Below are 20,462 nucleotides of genomic sequence, written 5' to 3' on the forward strand. Positions count from 1 at the left end.
TCTAACTCCAGTTCCAGGAGATCAGATGCTCTCTTCTAGTCTCTGAAGGTACTGCACGGATTTGATACACAGACATCCATGCAGATAAAATACACACTAAAAGAACTTTTAAAAAGTGGTAGCACACGCCTTTAATTCCAGCACTTGGGAGGCAGAGGCAGGCGGATCACTGTGCATTTGAGGCCAGCCTGGTCTACAAAGTGAGTCTAGGGCAGCCAAGGCTACACAGAGAGACCCTGTTTCAAAAAACCAAATCAAACAAACCCAAAAAACAAAAAAGCATATATGTACAAATTAATTTTTTTTTTAACTTACCTGTGGCTCCAAAGGCATCTAAACACTCCAAAGGTTTTCGTTCCTTAGCCAAAGCAGCCAACGTACAGAATATTATCTGACTAGAAAGAAAGAACAAGCTAAAATAACTTTACTGCACTATGATTTTATCTTGGTGGAATTGTAAACAGACATACCTACTTAATATACATTCCCAAATTAGTTCAAGACCTTTAAGTTTTGTGAAGTAAAACCATGAATCTAATTGAATTTTATTTAACAAGCCCCAATTATTTAATGAAACTTTTCCTCCACCAGTCTGTTCAGGGCTAACTACATAAAGTTGGGCCTATTTTAGTCTTTGGAAGAAAAAAAAATATTTTGAGAAAATGTTAAAATAGATGACTTAAATCATCATCTTCTTCTTCTTTTCTCTTTTTTTGGTTTTCAAGACAGGGTTTTTCTGTGTAGTCTTGGCTGTTCTGGACTTACGTTGTACACTGGCTTGAACTCACAGAGATCCCTCTGCCTTTGCCTCCCTGAGTGCTGGGATTACAGGTGTACAGCACCATGCCCAAAGACTTTAATCTTAACACATGTGAACACAGAGCTTAAAAGAGGTACTAAAACTCTGTTCCCTACCCCCCCACCCAAAAAAAAGAGGTCCTAAAATATTTCAATCTATCTTACCGATTTAGTTTCATTTTGGGATTAAAATATGAATCTGTTTTCTGAGGTATAGAGTAGTTAGGAAAAACTTGTATATCTGTGTCTGTTTCCTTCAAAATTTCATTAGATGATTTGGTAGAAGAAGCTAAAATGGAAGGGAAAAAAGATTATTAAAAGGTAATTGAAAATAATGATAAATATCCAACATAATCCATTAAAAACACTATATATTATTTTATGCTAAAGCAGGTAGCTTGGTAGCTATAAAAACAAAACAAAAGGAAAGAAAACCACAGGGTAAATTTATTCAACTGTCTGGAGAAAGACTTGTGCCCAGGTAAGTAGTTGGTGAATGTAAGGACTTAAATTCTGACTGTGTATCACTATTATCAGTATTATAAAACCTAAGTATGCCACTGATAGCATAGAATCCTAAAATATGTTTATGATTCAGTAAGTACTATATGATGCTCTTATAGGTTGGCTAGGGGGGTGTCTTGTAATATTATAGAAATTGATTATTTATATGTTTGCTTTCCATTAGTTGGCTGAATAAGAATCTCAGTATTTTTCCGAACATATTGAATTTAAGCACAGCCTTGGGAGTCAGTTTCCCCCTGCTACCTTGGGGGTCCAGGGATGGAGCTTCGCTCATAGGCATCTGCAGAAGGACTTCTACCCATTAAGCAACCCGTGGGCCCCACTTTCCCATAATTACACTTTTAAACTAAGTGCTGCATTCAAAAGGCTATTAAGTAATGACAGGAACATTTTATATTTAGTATGTATTATAATCCTTTAGCTATAAACTCAAATGGAATATTGATGTGAAAACATATGAATATATATTTTAAACACTAAAGAAATAAGACATACAATTTGGAAAAATAATTAGATATTTTTTAGTTAATATTATATTCAGAACATTAAATACACTCCTATTTCCCCTTCTATACTATCAACCTTTTCTACTGTTGTATGCCTTTCTATACTCACTGGAGAGGCATGTCTTAAATCAGCCTTTGCAAATGATACCCTGTGAGAAAATGAAATGTATGCTCTTGGTCCTAGGCATTAACTTAATCTTTGTCATTTTACATCCCGCAGAATAAAGGTCTGCATTCTGGGTATCCTTTTCCCAAAATAAGTACAGCAGTTACTGCAATAGGACTACAGTTCTATGTATGACTATAATTCTATAATTTTTCATTATAGATAATTCTAAACTCATTAAGAAACCTATTTTGGCACAAGTGTCATTTGCAGTACTTATAACATTTGTTAATATCTGTTGAGGATAATTGAATATTATTGGAAACTTCATAGAAAAGATGTGAAGTGATGGATTACTTGTCAATCAAATTATTTATTTAGTTAAATCAGTATGTTTTAATTGCTTACGTGTAAAAAGAGTAATTGGACCATTTTGTTTAAGGAGCTAATTATTATTGTTAACAAGATTGCTTAACTTACCAGCAATATACCTGGATTTAGTTTCTCCTTTATTCACATGGCGATTAACATGCCCTAGCATGTCAGTCCTTCTGGTGATTGTTGCTGAACAAATGATGCAATGGTAATGGGCACCCAATTTACTGGACATCTATCAAACAGAGCATTTAATTTAAACAGGTTATCAAGGCAATGAGATGCAAGTTCCAAGCTGCATTATGTGAGTGAGTACTAGATTTAGTAGTATGAAAGGAGATGTTAACTTGAAGGATAACATCATCAGTGATGCTTATATATATACTTTGTTACAGCAGGCCACAACTTAGCTGTCCTGTTCAGTAAATCACTGCATTGTTACTTTGTATATGCTGATATTGACAGTACTGCTGCTAACTTAGTGGCCTTCTTAGAAAATAAGACCTGATCTCAAGTATTTGTAGACTTGTTGGTATAAATACTCTACTAAACTCAGTTTCACGGTATGACCATGACAGATTTAAATTACCAATAGTACCACTAAGCTTGTGCCTTTGGAGAGAGACGAACACTACCATGCCATTAGAGTACTGACCTCACGCAGATAGAAATAGATGTAAATACAGTAAGGACACAGATTAATTGTAACAATATCCATATTTAGCAACCAGCTCTTTAGATTTTTTTAAAAATCTGGGCCAAGTCCAGTATTCTATTTGAATATTAGGTACAGAGTGAGAAGTCTGTTTTTCAGGACTAAACCAGGTAAAGTACAGCCTGGTTTAATTTTTGAAATCCAGGTGGGAGGAGAGAACTGACTCCTGAAAATTGCCCTCCAGCCTACCCAGGTGCGCTGCAGAAGAAACATATTCTCCTCTTCCTCTTCCTCCCTCCGTCTCTGTCTCTGTGTCTCTGTGTGTGTTTCTCTCTCTCTCTCTCTCTCTCTCTCTCTCTCTCTCTCTCTCTCACACACACACACACTCTTACTTAAATAAAAAAAAAAATCCTAGCTTCATAATTTTTCTTATATCTGGAAACCAAAGACTATTCTACTCTAGTGAGTCTTTATTAGTGTGTATGTCTTTAGTGCTAGCACCTCTTTCTTACGTGACGCACAGCTAGTGTGGGATAATAAAAACACTACATTGTTTCTTAAAATACATGACAATCATATTAAAAAATATGACTTGGTGCCTTTCTATTTCGTTTTCCTGGCGCTCACATATGCTAGGCAAGTACTATGCTACTGGATTACATCTACAGCTTAAGGAACACTTTTTCTCTCACACTTTATTATCAGCAAAAGAAAGAAGGAAAGGAAGGAAGGAAGGAAGGAAGGAAGGAAAGAAGGAAGAAAGATCCAAAATAAGAATTCCCACTGAGGATTCAGTAGGGAGCTAGGGAAATGGCTCAGTGTATAGAGTGCCTGCTGCACAAGCATGAGGAATTGAACCTGGATCCCTAGCAGCCACATGAGAGTCCAGCTATGCTGCTGTGTTACTAGCATCCTGGAACTGGCAAGGTAGAGACAGGCAGACTCGTAGAGGTCAATGGCTGTGCAGCCTAGCCAATCAGTTAGCTTCAGGCTCAGGGTGAGACTCTGTCTCAAAAAAGGAAGTGGACTATGACTGAAGAAGACACCAATGTCAAACTCTTTGGCCTCTACATATACATGCGCACACACAAACATACACACTCCCACACAGAATTTAAGAAATCGTTTTCCGAGTAGCATCACTAAAACAATCTTCTAGGTAGTATTCCCTGTTGGCCAAATCAATCCTGGCCTACAGAGCATGTTCAAGGCCAGACTGGCCTGTATACCGAGACATTATCTCAACAACCAAAAGTCAAGCCAAAAAACTCCTCAGGTTCCTGGGTGTTTAAAATTAAGCCTAAAAAGAACAGGCCTGGGCATGGTAGTGCACGCCTGTGATCCCAGCACTCTGGGAGGCAGAGGTAGGTATTATGATCTCTGTACGTTCGAGGCCAGCCTGGCTTACAAAGTGAGACCAGGACAGCCAGTGCTACACAGAGAAACCCTGTCTCAAAAATCAAAAGATGAACAGAGGGAAGGAGAACATGAAATTGAAAAAAATGAAGGTATTTACTAGCTCAGATATTAGAAGGTCCTTCACCAAAATTTATTACCAAGGCAAAAATTATCTACTGAAATTTTCATCTTAATTAATTGTTAATTTTCATTTTGATCATAAAAATAATTTACCTAACAGAAATAAAGAACTATAAAATGAGGCCCAGAGAGGTGGCCTTGCAGGTAAGAGCATTAGCTGCAGACTCCAGGTTTGGTTCCTGTCACCCACATGGTAGCTTATAACCATCTGTTACTCCTGTTCCAGGGGACCTAATGCCCTCTTCAGACCTCAATGGGCACTGGCCATGGAAGTGGTACATACAGGCAGGCAAAACAGCAACACACATAAAATAAAATGGAAAAAAAAAAAAGGATCAACAGTGTTTTTTCTGTACATATTATATTATTCCTTTATAATCACCTGAAAGCACTGAGGTAAAGATTTTAGAGTAACAGGGACTAAGGATGGTAGAGTACTTGAACACGCACAAAGCTCCGGGGTTCAATCCCCAGTACTGTGTAACTGGAAGTGAGGGCACATGCCTACCATCCCAGAACTCAAGAAGTAAAGATCAGGCTTAGCTACATAGTTAATTTGAGGTCAGTATGAGCTATAGAAGATTCTGTCCCCAAAATAAAGAAATTAAAGACCCATACTGCTGAACATGTTCTTAAAAATTTTAAATCTAGACTAGATTCCTGGCTTTCGGCAAAGGGTAGTTTTTTAAAATGTTGCTTTCTTTACATCATCTAAATTTAAAAATAAGAATCTAGTATCTGATTACCTGCTCTCCAACAATGGTTGGCTTCACTGGCCGACAAGCTAAGTGACAGATGCACATCCTGTAGCCTAGAATGATAAAGGGCTCGCTGTGTTATTATCATCCACCAAACAGCCGAGTGACACACAAAGTTGTAACTGTATGTTTAATTTTCTAAAAATAATTAGATCACCAGGTATGCTGGCCCATGCCTTTAATCCCAGCATTCAGGAAGCAGAGGCAGGTGGGTGAATTTCTGTGAGTTTGAGGCCAGCCTGATCTACACAGTGAGTTCCAGGTCAGCCAGGGCTGTGTACTGAGACCCTGTCTCAAAGAGAGAGAGAAAAAAAGAATAATTAGGATTATTCTTCTATTTGTAACATAATTACTTCAAGAACATTTGTGTTATAAACAAGACAAAGCAGACATATCAATATAAACAAATAGAGATGTGTGTTCACTTTCTAGTTCTGCTACGATGGCTGTTCCTAGTCACTTAGCTTCTTGAGCGACATCTTCCTGCTTCATGCTTTGTCACTAACCACACCAGATGATCTTGCTTTTCCTCTTATCTGTTCAAAAATCTTTACTTTGTTTTTTGATTTTATTATTCTAAGTTTTGGGTGTTGATCTTTAGATTTTTTTCCCTCTACACCCTAAAATTTGTCCTATACCCAAGATATTTGTCTGGCTTGGATGGTGGCTATGTAGTTTTTCCTCTGGGAACTTTAACTTTTTTCATGGTTTCAATGATCTCCTAAGGGAAGGAATCTTAAATTATAGTGTTAGTAACTAACTTGTTCTTGACACCAAGACCCCGAATTCTAAATGCCCGTTAAGGAATTTTAATTGATTACTGGTCATCTCAAAACTCCTATGTCAAAATACCAGGTACTGTGTAGCATGCCTGTAAACCCTTCACTTGGGAAGTAGGGGCAGGAAAATGATGTCATTCTTAGCTTTAGAGCTCCTTATAGCCAGCCTGGACTATTTGAGATCCTGTCTTACAACAAATCATTATTCCTTTTCTTCCATTCATTCATTTGTTTTCTTTATTTCTTTCTTTTTTTCGGTAATTCTAGGGATATATTCTAGAGCTTTCTCCATGTTAAGGAATTACTCTATCATTGACCTATATCTCAGTCCCTATGAATTTTCTTGAACCAGATCTCTTTAGTTTTATTTTGCTTATGAAATAACTTATAGTTTTTCCTAATTCAAAGCTTCTAACTTATCTCTCCTTTATTCTAATGCTTTGCCCGAGACCTCAGCTCCAGCTGGGTTTTTTCTGCTGATTGTATGTGCCATCTCGTTACATCTCATGGCTTTAAATACTATCTACAGTCTGCCACCTCCCAAATGCGTATCTACCCCCAACTACTCCCTTACGTTTCACATTCATACAGCCTTATAGGATACTGGATGTCTCCACTTGGACAATTCTCAGCTTTATACGCCTAAGGCTGAGGTCCGGGCCTTGCACCCCATACATTTTCCAATTGCAGTTGCTATTGGCTCATAAGGGCAACTCCATTTTTCTAGTTACCCGAGTCCGAAACCCCAGCATTCGTGGCTTTTCTCACATGTCTCATTCCTTCTGCACGATCTCCCTTTAAAATATTGCCCCGTACTTTAGAACCTTCTAATTAGGACGAAAACGATCATATCTCGATCCCATCTCACTCCTGCTGACCCCTTCCTCTTCCCAACTAGCCCCTTTTAACCTTACGTCTTAAAAAAAAGATTATGACCATTAGTTATTTATAGGAGCGTAGGGGAGGGTTTGCTTTCATCAGCACAGGCACCTTACCAGTGGCTAAGCTACTGAAGAAAATGTCTCTTCCCTCCCGAGCAACCATTAACTCAGTGAGAGAATGCTGACTGGCCCACATAGTCAGCATTTTCTGTCTGCAGCCCCTGCTTCAGTCCCTGTCTCCAGGTTCCTGCCCGGACTTCCCTGGATCCCTGGATGATGGGCTACAAGGCGTAATATGAAAAAAACTTCTTTCCTCCCCACGTTGCTTTTTATCATAACAATAGGAACCTAACTAAGACTGTGGAAATAAAACTTTGAAGTTAACTTGGGCAGTGATGTAGCATTTCTTTAACCCTAGCACTCAGGAGGCAGAGGCAGGCGGATCTCTGTGAATTCGAGGCCAGCCTAGACTACAAAGTGAGTTCAGGACAGGCAGAATGACACAGAGAAACCTTGTCTCAAAAAAACCAAAATAAATCATAATACAAAGTAAAAATACTTAATTACATCTACAATAAAATTGTAATTTAACAAATGTTAAATTTCATGTACTCTAGGAAAGCAGAAAAATACTAACCTTCAAATTCAACTGAGATTTTCCAGTGTAAATTCTGAAGGTGTCGACGAAGCTTATGACTACTATAAGCTCTGAACTTTTCCTTAGGGCACAGTGGGCAACTTTGACAGTTTTCTTCAAAAGAAGAAAAAGCACAGAGTGTCATCTATGAATGCCTAAAACCAGCTACAGAGTAGCAGGGAACCCCCATGTACTCATCACCTTCCAAGGTAGAGCTTCCTTAACTGTAAGAAGAAAGTAATTATTTCTTATCTGGATGCCCTTCGTAAGAACTGCAGCATATAAACACAGGGCCATCTTTTAGCCTTGAAACTCTGCTATCTGTGGCTAGCTAATGATAGTTGTTGCCAGTAGGAACAGAGGAATTAAAAAAGTGATATTCCCCTCAGCTGAACTTTTGTCAGAGAGACCACACTCAGCACCTTAGAATGAAAATCAATACAGTGCCATTTCTGCAGGGGCACAGTTTGGGCAGAGATGCCTGAACAACCTGCCATGGTACTTCCCTACTACCCTGGCAGCGGGGAAGGAAACCTAAACACTGGGCAAGAAAAACAGAAGACAGAACATAATACATTGCTATTCCAAAATCAGGGACCTGGTAAAACCATCATATTCTGAATTTGAGTGTATTACTACATTTATATATTTACACATTGAATATATATTTTCATATTACTACACTTATATAATACACATGTATTCTCTTATTTAGGAAGTACTCCTGAAAAGACTATATGGAGCATCAAAATACAGCATTAACATAGTAATATAGTACACTTCAAATAACAATTCCGATAAAGTGTCAAAAACTAAAACCTCATGCTGGCAAAGATAGCTTAATGGTAAAGGCATTTACTTGCTGCCAAGTCTGACAACCTGTGTTCAATGTCCAGGACCCACACACTGCTTGCTGCCCTGTCCATACCAATAAGCAGGGAAACAAGAATTATTTCTGCTTAAAGTAGTAAATTATACACAAATTTATGCTTAAAGTAGTAAAATATACACAAAGAGCAAATCAATAATGATATTTTAAATTCAGCAAATATCTCTTACATATAGAACAATACAAGAGTAAGCATCATTAAATTTTCTATATCCATCGCTTATTTTCAAACAAACATGAAAACTAAGCACTTAGAGTAGTGGACCAGAAGGAGATGAGACGGTTGGGTGGGAAAGGCACTCACCATCCAGCCTTAGTTTGATCTCTGGAACTCACATGGAAGGAAAGAATTGACATCCACAAATTGCCCTCTGACTTCCACATATATGTTATGGCATGCTCTTTTGACCAAATAAATAAAATATTATTAAAGAAAGAATGATTAAGCGCTGGGCATGGTGGAACATGCCTGTAATCCCAGCACTCAGGAGGCAGAGGCAGGCAGATTACTGTAAGTTTGAGGCCAGCCTGGTCCACAAAGTGAGTCCAGGATAGCCAAGAATACACAAAGAAACCCTGTCTTGAAACAATTAACAGCAGGGTAGAGGCAGGAGGGCTGACAACAGTTTAGAACTTTTGTACTAACTATGCTGCCTCCCTTTTATGCCAGGGAATTTTGATTGCTGTTATTTCTTTTTATTTTAAGGGTCTATGTTTTGCCTATGTGTGTCTATATACTGTGGACATTCCTGGTGCCTACAGTGGCCAGAAGAGGGCACTGGATCACTTGGAACCGGAGTTATAGATGGTTGTCACCCATCAGGTGGATGTTGGGAATTGAACCCAGGGCCTCTGGAAGAGCAGCCAGCCCTCTAACCACCGAGCCACCTCTCCAGTCCCTGCTATGTGATTTAAAATACTGTTTTGGAATGTCTAAAACTTGTTGCTAATTCAATTACCACCGTATAGAAACACAGTCCTTAAAAATGAAATTGTAATCTCAAGGATATTATTTTACTACTGTTTTAGTTCAGTGGGAATACATTTATTCTTAAACTGTTTTCATGAGGTGAAAATGGTAATCCATTAGAAGTTAAACGAATGTCTCAAAATAAAGAGAAAAAAGAAAAAACAGAACATTGACAACAAAAATGTATGAGATCTTGTCTCAAGAAATCAAAAACAAAAAGAACAAAACAGAAATTAAGTCTGTGTGTATGTAGGCCCCAACAAGGAAATACCTGTATCCAGGTTATCTGAATTGAGAGAAGTAGCAGTGTCAACATCTCCTTCAGTCGCCAAAGCTAACTTCTCCAGATCAGCAAGCCGCCTCTGAATTGAGATGTGTCTCTCTGAGAAGAAATTTTAAGAGTTAGAAGATGGTTTGAGCAACTCCCTGCCCCCATTCCAATTTTAGTTATTCCCAGCATACGGAAGCTTATTATCCTTCTGCTTTCTGTAGTGTAGAGTCTAGTTCCCTTCGGGGGCTGCTACAACTCAGTTTAGACAACGGCAACTCTACTCCAATGTGCAAAAGTTCTAGAGAAAAACTCCACTTGTACTGTTCAGCTTTCAAAGCTTATTTAGTCAAGGTAATTCCATGGAAAACGTTTCTCCCCTAGGGCTGGAGGTGGAGCTCAGTTGGCACAGTACTTGCCCAGCATCCAGGAAACTGCTCCTGATCATCAGTACCACAGAAATGGGGCATGGTGGTGCACACCTGTAATTTTAGCACACAGCGGTACACGCAGGAAGACAGAAGTTCAGAGTCACCCTCAACTGCAAAGTATATTCAAAGCCAGACTGTGATATATAAAACCATGTCAAAAAACAAAAACAAAAACAAAAAACCCCAACAACAAAATTCTATCCTGCACAAAAGAGCTTGACAGCTACAATTTATGTTTTGTGTCTTCAAAGCACTCTAACCACATGCAAGAGAATAACATGCTTATTTTTAACAGTAATAGGTAAAATGAAATGAGTGTCAGATGTAAAGGTAATATGATACCAAGGAATGACTAGTTAATTCCAGCAAGTGGCTAACAATGGTACTTTTCAGAATTACCAAATCATAAACATAATTTCATAACTTAGGTTATAAACAGAATTTCAATTAAGTAGACATGGTGACTAGTCTTTTTTTAAATAATTTGTTTATTTTGATTTCATGTGTATTGGTGTCTTACCTGCATGTATGTCTGTGCAAGGGTGTGCATTACATAGTTGTGAGCTGCGATGTGGGTGCTGGGATTTGAACCCGGATCCTCTGGAAGAGCACCCAGTGTTCTTAACCCCTGAGCCATCTCTCCAGCCCTGGTGACTAGTCTTAGAAATCCATGAACAAAAAAGCTAGTAGTCTAGAACTTCCAGCTCTCCCAACCCTTGTCTACACTGTAATATATTTGGGGGTGGGTAGGATGGGTGGAAGATACACAAGGGAAGCATAGGTCAGAGGAGAACTGAAGTCTGCTGGAGTTAGCTTAGCCTTTATTCTTTTGAGAATGGGAAGTCATCTCAGGTTTTGGGGGAGCAAATGATCTGGATATGAAGGCTTCAAGAAAGTATCTGGAAGCTGTAGGATCATCAGGAAGGTGAGAAAATGAAAATGGAGCGGTAGGAGAGAACAGAGTGACAACGAAACAAGGAACAGAGCCTGGGACAGAAGTCAGGGTGGAAGGCAAAGTGAAGACAATCCTGAGATTCTGACTTTATGTGGCTGTGAAGAACAACAGTGCCATAGCCACAGCCAGGGAAGGAAAGAGACTCTTCTGGTAGAAAGACAGAGGACAAGGGAAAAAAAGGAAGTTTGACTTTCATCATGGTATGTTTTATATACTATTCAGAGTAATGATGCCCAATAGGCACTTGAAAATTGTGTCTGGAGCTCAGAAATGATTAAGAAAGTTTTATGATAAATATACACATTTGATAATGCCATGAGACGAGAAGAGCCTACAGAAAAATGATGTAAAAAAGAGAAAATAATAAGAAGCAGTCTTAACCAGTTATGGATATAGTCAAATAGCTAGATCATCTAAAATTAATTCTTTTTGTTTATTTTGGAGACAGGGTTTCTCTGTGAAATAGCCCTGGCTGTCCTGGAACTTTGTAGAGCAGGGCTGTTCTCGAACTCACAGAAGTCCACCTGCCTCTGCCTCCGGAGTGCTGACATTAAAGGCATGTGTATTTACATCTGGCTGTAAAATTAATTCATTCTAAAAAATTACATTTACTTATTTCTTTTGTATGTCTGGGTGGCAGAGCAAGAGTGTGAAGGCCAGAGGGCAAGCTGAGGTAGGAGGTTCTCTCTACCAAGTGGATTCCAGGGAGTGAACTCAGGCTTAGGAGGGCAGTGAGAGCCTTTACCCACAGGGACACCTCATCTCAGGCCCAAGTTAGTTCTTATGCAATTAATATATAGTTTAGTTTTCTTAATCCTTCCTTTTTGTCTCAGTCATGCACTTTCAGATTTCTTTTTTTCTTTCTTTCTTTTCTTCTCTTTTTGAGACAGGTTTTTTTTTTTTTAAGTTAAACTTCCCAGAATATATCTGACCATGTGACCATGTTCTTGCTCTGGTGTGCGTGTTTGGCAGAAGCAGTCCCAAACTTTTACTCAGTAAAGTAAAAGTCATCTAGAAGCAAGTGGAAAGATACAGATAAGAGAAGTTGAGTCAAAAGAATCAGGAAAGTAGAGTCAGAAAGACAGACAGACAGACAGACAGACAGACAGACAGATGGGCAGGGGAACCGAGGAGGAGCCAAAAGAGAAGAGTATATGAAAGTAATGCACTAAACTAAGCACTGCAGCTGGGAAGATTAAGAGAAGACTACTGTATTGAGTACATAGTCTCCATGCCTTTTTTTTTTTTTTTTTTAAAGACAAGCTTTCTCTGTATGGAACTGGATGTCCTGGAACTTGGCTCTATAGACCAGAGATCCACCTGTCTCTGCCTCCTGAGATTAAGGTGTGTGCCACACTGCCCAACCTTCCTGATCTTTAAAAACTGCAGAGACTTGATAATCAAACAGAAAGAGAAAGTAAACGCAGAAAACCAAAGTGTATGTTTTTACAGGAACTTTGGTAGAGCAGTGTTTTTCTTCCTAAGGATGAAGAGTTCTGAATGCATGTGCATTCCAAAGGAAAGGCAAATTTACAAAGCGGGAGCCTGAATAAATCAGACAAGGTATTGCTAACTGACAGGCAAACATCTCCAAAAAGGAAGAGATACTGAAATAAACCTCAAGGCTCAGTCAACATGCTCAATAACTTAAAGCCTTGAACTTTTTACTTCAAGGGCTGGAGAGATGGCTCAGAGGTTAAGAGCACTGACTGTTCTTCTAGAGGTCCTGAGTTCGATTTACAGCAACTACATGGTGGCTCACAACCATCTGTAATGTGATCTGATGCCCTCTTCTGGCATACAGGCATGCATGCAGACAGAAAACTGTATACATATTAAATAAATCTTGAAAATTTTTTAAAATTAAAATTTGGATGCTGCCATCTTCCTGTCTATCCTCCCAGCTCTGTTCTCAGTACAAGCATTCACTTGTGAGCATAACCTGTGTTTCTTTTGGGTCTTTCTCATAGTAAACAATAAAAAGGCAGTACTTGTACTTGATTCCTGTTCTGGTAGCTAAGTGTCAATTGCAGAAGGCACTAAAGACAGTTAGATAGTTCTTAAAAACCATCAGACTTTTTGAATTTAGTAGCACATTTTCATCACTAAATCTGGAATCTAACACCATCAGACATTTCTGCTCAAAAGACAAGTTTCTGAACAAAAGCAAAGAATAACAAATAACATTGTATTATTATCTTTTTACTCTACTGTTTTGATGGGGGCTCACTGTACAGGTAAGAACCTGTGACGGTTCCAAATTCAATATCCTCCTACTTCAGTCTCCTAAATGCTGGGATTACAGGTATGAGTCACTTCATACACCAGGCCTTGTTTAAAACCTTCTAATGAGATATAGGTGCGCGCGCGTGTGCGCGTGCCCACACACACACACAAAGTATCTTTAGTTTTTAGATCTGATAGTAATGGCTAAAAAGTAATTCCTTTGTACAAACTAAACTACCATATTTGAAATTGCAAAAGGTTTTGTTTCATAGCTCAGACATGTATGCACCACAGGATATATAATGCTGCATAAAGGTATGCTATGGACTATTTTGTTAGGCAGTACAAAATAAGAGAGATCCTACTAAGTTAGAAAAAGAAAACTGAAAATGATCTAGTACACTACTGTCTGAAAATTCATGATATCTACATGGATCTACATGATGTCTACATGGATATGTGAAATCACTTTCCAGTTCAACATGTTAAGATATCACTGTGTACCTGTAACAAGCAGCCGAGGCGTTCTTTATAACATGCTAATAATCAAGAAAGCAAACCTGCTGTTATGTGAGATGAACCCAATACACTAGAAGGCTCTTTTACAAATTCTGTTGCTTTCTCCTCAACTTTCAACTGTAGTTCAGAACCCCCTACATTCATCTTGCCTGGCTGCTGTGACTGACTTCAAAGGACTAACTACATCTGAAAATACATTTTTAAAAAAATGATTATGGGCTGGAGAGATAGCTCAGCCGTTAAAAGCTAGGCTCACAACCAAAAAAAAAAAAAAAAATGATTACTGTGTGCTTAAAGCACACATTTTTCAAACAACACATTTGTAAGTTTTAGCACATATATGCAACAATCTCCAACCCCCTTCCTCCAACACTTGACACACCTTTGAGACACTCTCTTCTCAGGCAGCCCAGGCTGACCTGCTAAGAGTCTCTGGAGCACTAGATTACAGAAATGCACTACCATGCTGCTATAGTAAGGCATTACAATGGTGAGAAAGTGAAGGCGTGCACTCCCCAAACTCCCGAACCAACTTCTGATTTAAACGTAATCAGGAAGGCACCAGCTACTCCCTCAACAGTGTAAAACTCCCTGTCCATCAGACTGCAGGTAAAAAAGGGGGTGGGGGTGAGGAAGGCCTTGTTTTGTACTATAAACTGTGACTGAAAATGAGGGGGGGGCCTGCAGGCTGATTTTTCCTGTGACTTCCCGCCCCCCCTGTTTTGTGAGACAGGTTGCTCTGTTACCCAGCCCCATGTAGCTCAGGCTGGCCTCTAGAGATACTTCTGCCTCAGCCTCCCATGTGCTGGGATTAAAGGCGTGCGCCACCACGCCTGGCTCGCTCCTGCTACTCTTAAATGTGGTTTTAGAACTGCAAAATAAATCTCTTGGAATATGACTGTTTTATATACATCAAACTCCAAATTGGCTTAGAAATACTAAATATGACTTAATTTCTTATAAGTGATAACTCAGAAGGAGTATAAAGATGAATTTACGGACCACAAGATTTGTTAAAAGAACTTGTTGAAATTTTCTTACGCCCGTTGTACAAAGTATTAAGAAGATCATTAGGGTGTTACTACTATTATTGTGTTTCCTGTATGATCAAATAAACCACCACTCAGAACGCATATAAACACATCCGGTTAACAAAAATATGGGCTATCAAGTTTTCAGGATCGCCTTCCTATGGAATGAAGTACAAAGCTCAACTGGTACTAAGCAGATTCTTCTCCACGCAAGACATGGATTTTCACGTTCTAATCGGATGTAAAATACACTACAGAAGATTTAGTAAGTTCACCTATGTGTGTTAGCCCTGACTGAAAAATTACTTTATAGTTTCTAAATCTTGACAGCATCTTAGAGGCTGTCTGCGTTTCCTGTAACACAGTTCAGTTGTTGTTAACTATTGTAGACAGGGCTGAGATGGTTTACTACTAAAGACACTAACCGACACAGCTACTACTAATCTCGTTGTTTATTTTTCATCTGCATCACCCCTGGCCTTCATATATCCTTCACGATGATGTCCTTGAGGTTTATCGCAGTATCCCTTTCCATTCTGTACTCCTTTCTTACCTACCTCTCTGGTTCCTCCCCCCCCCCCCCCCCCCCATTTCCCTAAGTTTGCCTTTCCACATTAAAAACCACCCCGGAGAAGGGCCTCCCCTACTCCCCAGCAAGGCACGGTTTCTCGCTTCTCTGCAGCAGAAACATCAGGCCGTCTGCACTTACTGCTTTCAGCCTCCTCGGGGACAGAGGCTAGGGACGGGGACAGGGCCGGAGCCGGGGCCGGGGCAAGGGCTGGGGCTGGAGCCGAGTCCGGCGTCCGAGCCGAGTCCAGAGCCGAATCTGCGGCCGGAGCTGGGACCGGAGCCGAATCCGGGGCTGGGGTCGGGACCCTGACCTGGGCCTCCTCCTCCTCCTGGGGTAGCAGCTCCTCCTCCGCCATATTCTCCATAGTTACGGCCTCCGTGCCAGGGGACGCGGAGAGGACTCGCGGCGGAGTGGGATAATTGACGTTAATGCCCACAGGGCTGGATCCAAGCGCGGGGAAGCAAATGGGAAGGCTGTACGCGCGCCACAGGCAAACGGCGAAGCGCCTGTGACCCAACCCTGTCAGCAGAAAAACTGAAAGCCAGAGGAAACAGTTCGAGCCTTCGCCCGCTTCCCCTTCCCCGAGGCGTTACGCCGCCACCACAGACTGCGCAGAAGCGTGCGGCGGACAGTGTCCAATGAGGAGAAAGAGTTCCGATTCCTCGGTACGTCTCCGCAGCGCTGGCCGCCACCAAACAGAACTAAGACTACAACACCCAGGAGGTATCGCGCCTCCTAGGCGGAGCTCATTTCCGGTCCTTGGAGGAAGTACATACGGATCTCCGCGAACTCTAGAACTTCCTGGAGGGTTCGGCGCCTGGCTGGGTCCAAGCACAGACTACATTTCCCAGAGTGCAGTGAGCTCTGGGAAGGCGCTTGTGGCTTCCGCCCGGACTGGGGAGTCGCCGCTGTTGGCGCCGCCGCCGCCACCGCTGCCGCCGCCGCTGGTAAGTTAAGGTATTCGGGGTGCGTGGTGTTTTCGGTGGGTGACAGACTTTCACTCCTGGCCTCAGGAACCTCGACGCCGGTCGGGCTCGGGAGGCGCGAGCTGAGGTCTGGGCCGGAGGACTCTGTGGACTCTGTGTGGAGGGTGTGGCCGGGAGCCAGGTTGCTCTAGCTGGACCTGAGGCGGGGATGGCGGCTTCTGAGGGGGTGGGCCGGGGCAGTTTACGAGTTGCCGCAGCGCTTTCCTGTCAGTCCCTGTGAAGTAGGGGTCCTGGCTCTGAGCCTTCTCCCAACTTCACTCACACGTGTGACCCGGACACTCTTCACTTCATATTTTGCTTCAGTCCGAACGTTACCAGCGCCGTGGCTGCAGGAGATTGTTTTTGCTGTTTTGATCTGTTTTTAGGCTTTTACTGACAAAGGTCTGCCCTTCCGGACGCTTTGGTGCTTTTCAGATTCTCCAAGGTATATATGACTAGGGAATCCTCTGCGCCTCAGGTTTTATATTTTTTATCCTGGACTTGTTTGGCACCGAAGCTTTTCTCCTTATTTATTTATTTTTTTTTTAAAGATTTATTTATTTATCATGTATACAGTGTTGTCTGCATGTAACGCCTGCAGTCCAGAAGAGGACACCAGATCTCATTACAGATGGTTGTGAGCCACCATGTGGTAACTGGGAATTGAACTCAGGACCTTTGGAAGAGCAGTCAGTGCTCTTAACCTCTGAGCCATCTCTCCAGCCCGTTTTCTCCTTATTTTTAATAAGCGCTCTGAAGCAGACGAAGAAAGAAAACCAAGACAGTTTGAATTTTCTTTTTGTTTGCCCCGCTTGGGACTGTCTTGAACGTTAAAGGAAGTTCTCAGGTACAAACCTCACACTTCCAGTTAATAAAGCCAAGTCCTTGCTCACGGGTCCTTTTCCTCCTCTTTTGGGAAACCATAAGAGACAGTGCATGATTATTGGCACTTTGAAATGCTGTCTGGAAGTTTGCTTTCTCCTTGCCCTTCCTAGTTGGAGTGTTTGAAGGCTTTTTTTCCCCTTCCCCAGTTTAATATAAATACATTGTCTCCACTAATCTTTTGCAAGTTCTAAAGGTCCTAAGGGCTTCATTGTGTTGGTCTCTGTGGGAAGTGTTTGCTTAGCTGTTGAGTACATTCTTGTAGGTTAGAGAGCTGATACCCCAATACAACTAAAGCCCTTTTAAGCCATCACTTTTTTTTTTTTACTACTAGTATACCTATATGCAGAGTTGACTATTTAGCAGTCTATTTAAAGTGAGATAATAGCACCGATTACACTTTATAGAAATGGTAACTAGGACTGGAGAGGTTGCTCAGTGGTTAGATCACTGGCTACTCTTCCAGAGGACCCAGTTTCATTCCCAGCACCCACATAGCAGTTCACAACCATCTGTAACTTTAGTTCCAGGAGATCCATTGCCCTCACACAGACATGAATTCAGAGAAAACACCAATGCACATAAAATAAAAATAAGTTTATTATATAAGAAAGAAATGGTATTATTTTTAATTTCTGGAGCACCCATCTCACCCCTTACACCTCCACTCTTGTCACTCTTGTCAGCCTTTGTGGTGTTGAGGGTGAAACCCAGACTTTGGGTATGGATAACAAACAAGCACTGTGTCTTATCTGCCTTCCAGAGTGCTGAGATTAAAGCCATGCACCACCACTGTTATGTTGTTATCTCATATTTTTAAAAAAGATTTATTTATTATTTTGTATACAATGTTCTGCCTGCATGTACACCTGCAGGCCAGAAAAAGGGCATCAGATCATGTTAGAGGGAATTGAAGTCAGGACCTCTGGAAGAACAGTCAGTGCTTTTAACCTCTGAGCCGTCTCACCAGCCCAATTCCTTCATATCTTAAAGCAACAGTAAACATTAACTCCCACAGTTTTTGTGGATCAGGAATTAAAATTTAACTTCCTTGGTAGATCTGGCTTTTTTTTTTTTTTTAACATATACAGTGTTCTCCTGCAGGTAACAACTGCAGGCCAGAAGAGGACACCAGAACCAGACTCGATATAGGTGGCTGTGAGCCACCATGTGGTTGCTGGGAATTGAACTCAGGACCTTTGGAAGAACAGCAAGTGCTCTTAACCTCTGAGCCATCTCTCCAGACCCTGGCTTTGGGTCTTTAATGAGTATACAGTATGATATCTACTAGGCCCACTGTCATGTAAAAACTTGACAGGAGTCAGCTTCAAAGTCATGTGCTTGAAACTTGGCTTTGGTTGCTGGGTATGACTTTCTGTGGGCTGCTTGAGTGTCATTTAGGACTTGGTGTATCTGGCTTTCCCTAGAATGAGTAATATAAGACAAAAAGACAGAAGCCACATGACTTCTATGAGGTAACTACATGCCATCTATGCTGGTTGGTTGTTTTGTCAGATTGACACCTAGACATACCTGGGAAGAAAGAATCTTGAGAAAATGGCTCCACAAGCCTGGGCTGTAGGCAAGCTGATAGGGCATTTTCTTAATTAGTGATCAATGTGGGAGGGCCCTGCCCATTTTGAGTGGTGCCACCCTGGCCAGGTGGTCCTGTGGTCTATAAGAAAACAGGCTCAGGAAGCCATGGGGAACAAGCCAGTAAGCAATATTCCTCCATAGCCTCTGCATCAGTTCTTGCCTCCAGATCTCTATCCTGCTTGGCTTCTTGACCTGACCTTCCTCAGTGATGGATTATGATGTGGAAGTGTTAGTGAAATAGCCCTTTCCTCGCCAAGTTACTTTTGCTCATGACCTTTTTTACAGCGATAGAAATCCTAGCTAATGCACACTATGCAGTGATGTCCTATTAATTTTATAGGTTGTCCCTGTTCACTGTGGAAGATACCATATAACTATTAGAGTCCTAAGATGCAGTGCTTTTGGGGAACCAGCTATAGCTGGGCTTCTTAGAATTTTCTACCTTTGATCCCTTTTTGCTTGAGAAGTTTTTATTGGACCCAGGGATAAAGGATGGATGGACACACACATACACACACACACACACACACACACACACACACACACACACACACTTAAATATTTGCTGAAAATAATCTTGAATGGCCTGGTGGCGCATGCCTTTAATTCCAGCACTTGGGAGGCAGAGGCAGGTGGATCACTGTGTGTTTGAGGTCCAGGACAGCTAAGGCTACACAGAGGAAACCCTCTCTTGGAAGAAAAAAAAATCTTGAATTTATTTTAAAATAATCCATATATATATATATATATATATATATATATATATATATACACACACACACACATACACACATATGTATATATATTTTTTACCATTTATTAAAGGTAAAAGTAATTTTGCATGCCAATGAAATAGGCATATTTTATATGAATATATTATATTTTTATACTGCAAGAACATCTTCAACTTCTCAGATTTGATTGATTGATAGTTTGATTTATCTAATCATCAGTGCTAGGAACATTTTTTCACATAATATGTCATGCATAGCAGCAGAAGTATATCTAGGATCATTTAAAAAATTGTAAAGTTTTTCCTAATCTCAAACCAAAATTCATTTAACTTTGTAAAAATAGGAAACTAAAGTCATCAACTCAGACAGCAATTTGCACACAAATATTCTAAAACAGTACAGTCCAAAGATAAAGTAACTGAATGCTGTAGGAAGACACTAAAATTCTGTTTTCTGTAATCAAGCCATTATTAATATTTTATAAGAGTGAAAATTTGCATATCCAGTAAAAACACTGCAGTTCATGACATACAGTAGTCATGAATATGAGCCAGGATGGGTATGAAGAAGATGTGAAATGCAAAGTGCAAGGCTGCAGTGAAGTCACAGATAGAGTACTGGTGAGGATGGCCAGAAACACCTAGGATTCATTACACATGACTTTCAATGTTTTATTCTTTCTGTGATCAGAATCCTTTTAATGTTGCTAATATAGGGAGATAACCCATAGTTTAAAAAGCTAGAATATAGAGAACTGCTCGCACAAGAAGTCCTTCTTAGTTAGTTTGTTAGTTTGCATAAAAGGAATGTGAACTTTATGCTCATATGAATATGTCGTAGCACACATGAATGCTGTGCTTGTTAGT

General features: G+C 40.5%; 2 protein-coding genes across 10 annotated transcripts in view; one reads left to right on the forward strand and one right to left on the reverse strand.

The window, feature by feature from the left end:
• Nucleotides 1-16,055, reverse strand: part of TRMT1L (tRNA methyltransferase 1L) — a 33,276-nt gene extending 17,221 nt beyond the window's left edge. For 2 of the 4 annotated variants that reach the window (XM_084782204.1, XM_084782203.1), the window contains exons 1-7: nt 15,558-16,055; nt 9,690-9,800; nt 7,560-7,673; nt 5,251-5,315; nt 2,416-2,545; nt 964-1,087; nt 316-395 (exon numbers count right to left, since the gene is read on the reverse strand). In XM_084782204.1, the coding sequence (XP_084638330.1) occupies nt 316-395; nt 964-1,087; nt 2,416-2,545; nt 5,251-5,315; nt 7,560-7,673; nt 9,690-9,800; nt 15,558-15,783 (850 nt within the window). In that variant the 5' untranslated portion in view covers nt 15,784-16,055. The remainder of the gene's footprint in view (nt 1-315; nt 396-963; nt 1,088-2,415; nt 2,546-5,250; nt 5,316-7,559; nt 7,674-9,689; nt 9,801-15,557) is intronic. The other 2 variants (XM_084782206.1, XM_084782205.1) reach the window with 2 other exon arrangements.
• Nucleotides 16,056-16,229: 174 nt separating this feature from the next.
• Nucleotides 16,230-20,462, forward strand: part of SWT1 (SWT1 RNA endoribonuclease homolog) — a 56,438-nt gene continuing 52,205 nt past the window's right edge. For 5 of the 6 annotated variants that reach the window (XM_084782143.1, XM_084782145.1, XM_084782148.1 and 2 more), the window contains exon 1: nt 16,230-16,366. The gene's annotated coding sequence lies outside the window, so the exon portion shown is untranslated. Of the gene's footprint in view, nt 16,367-16,725; nt 16,830-20,462 lie in introns of those variants that run through there. The other variant, XM_084782144.1, reaches the window with a different exon arrangement.

This window comes from Acomys minous (genome assembly GCF_964271855.1).
Source record: "Acomys minous genome assembly, chromosome: 1".
In the NCBI taxonomy this organism is placed as follows: domain Eukaryota; kingdom Metazoa; phylum Chordata; class Mammalia; order Rodentia; family Muridae; genus Acomys; species Acomys minous.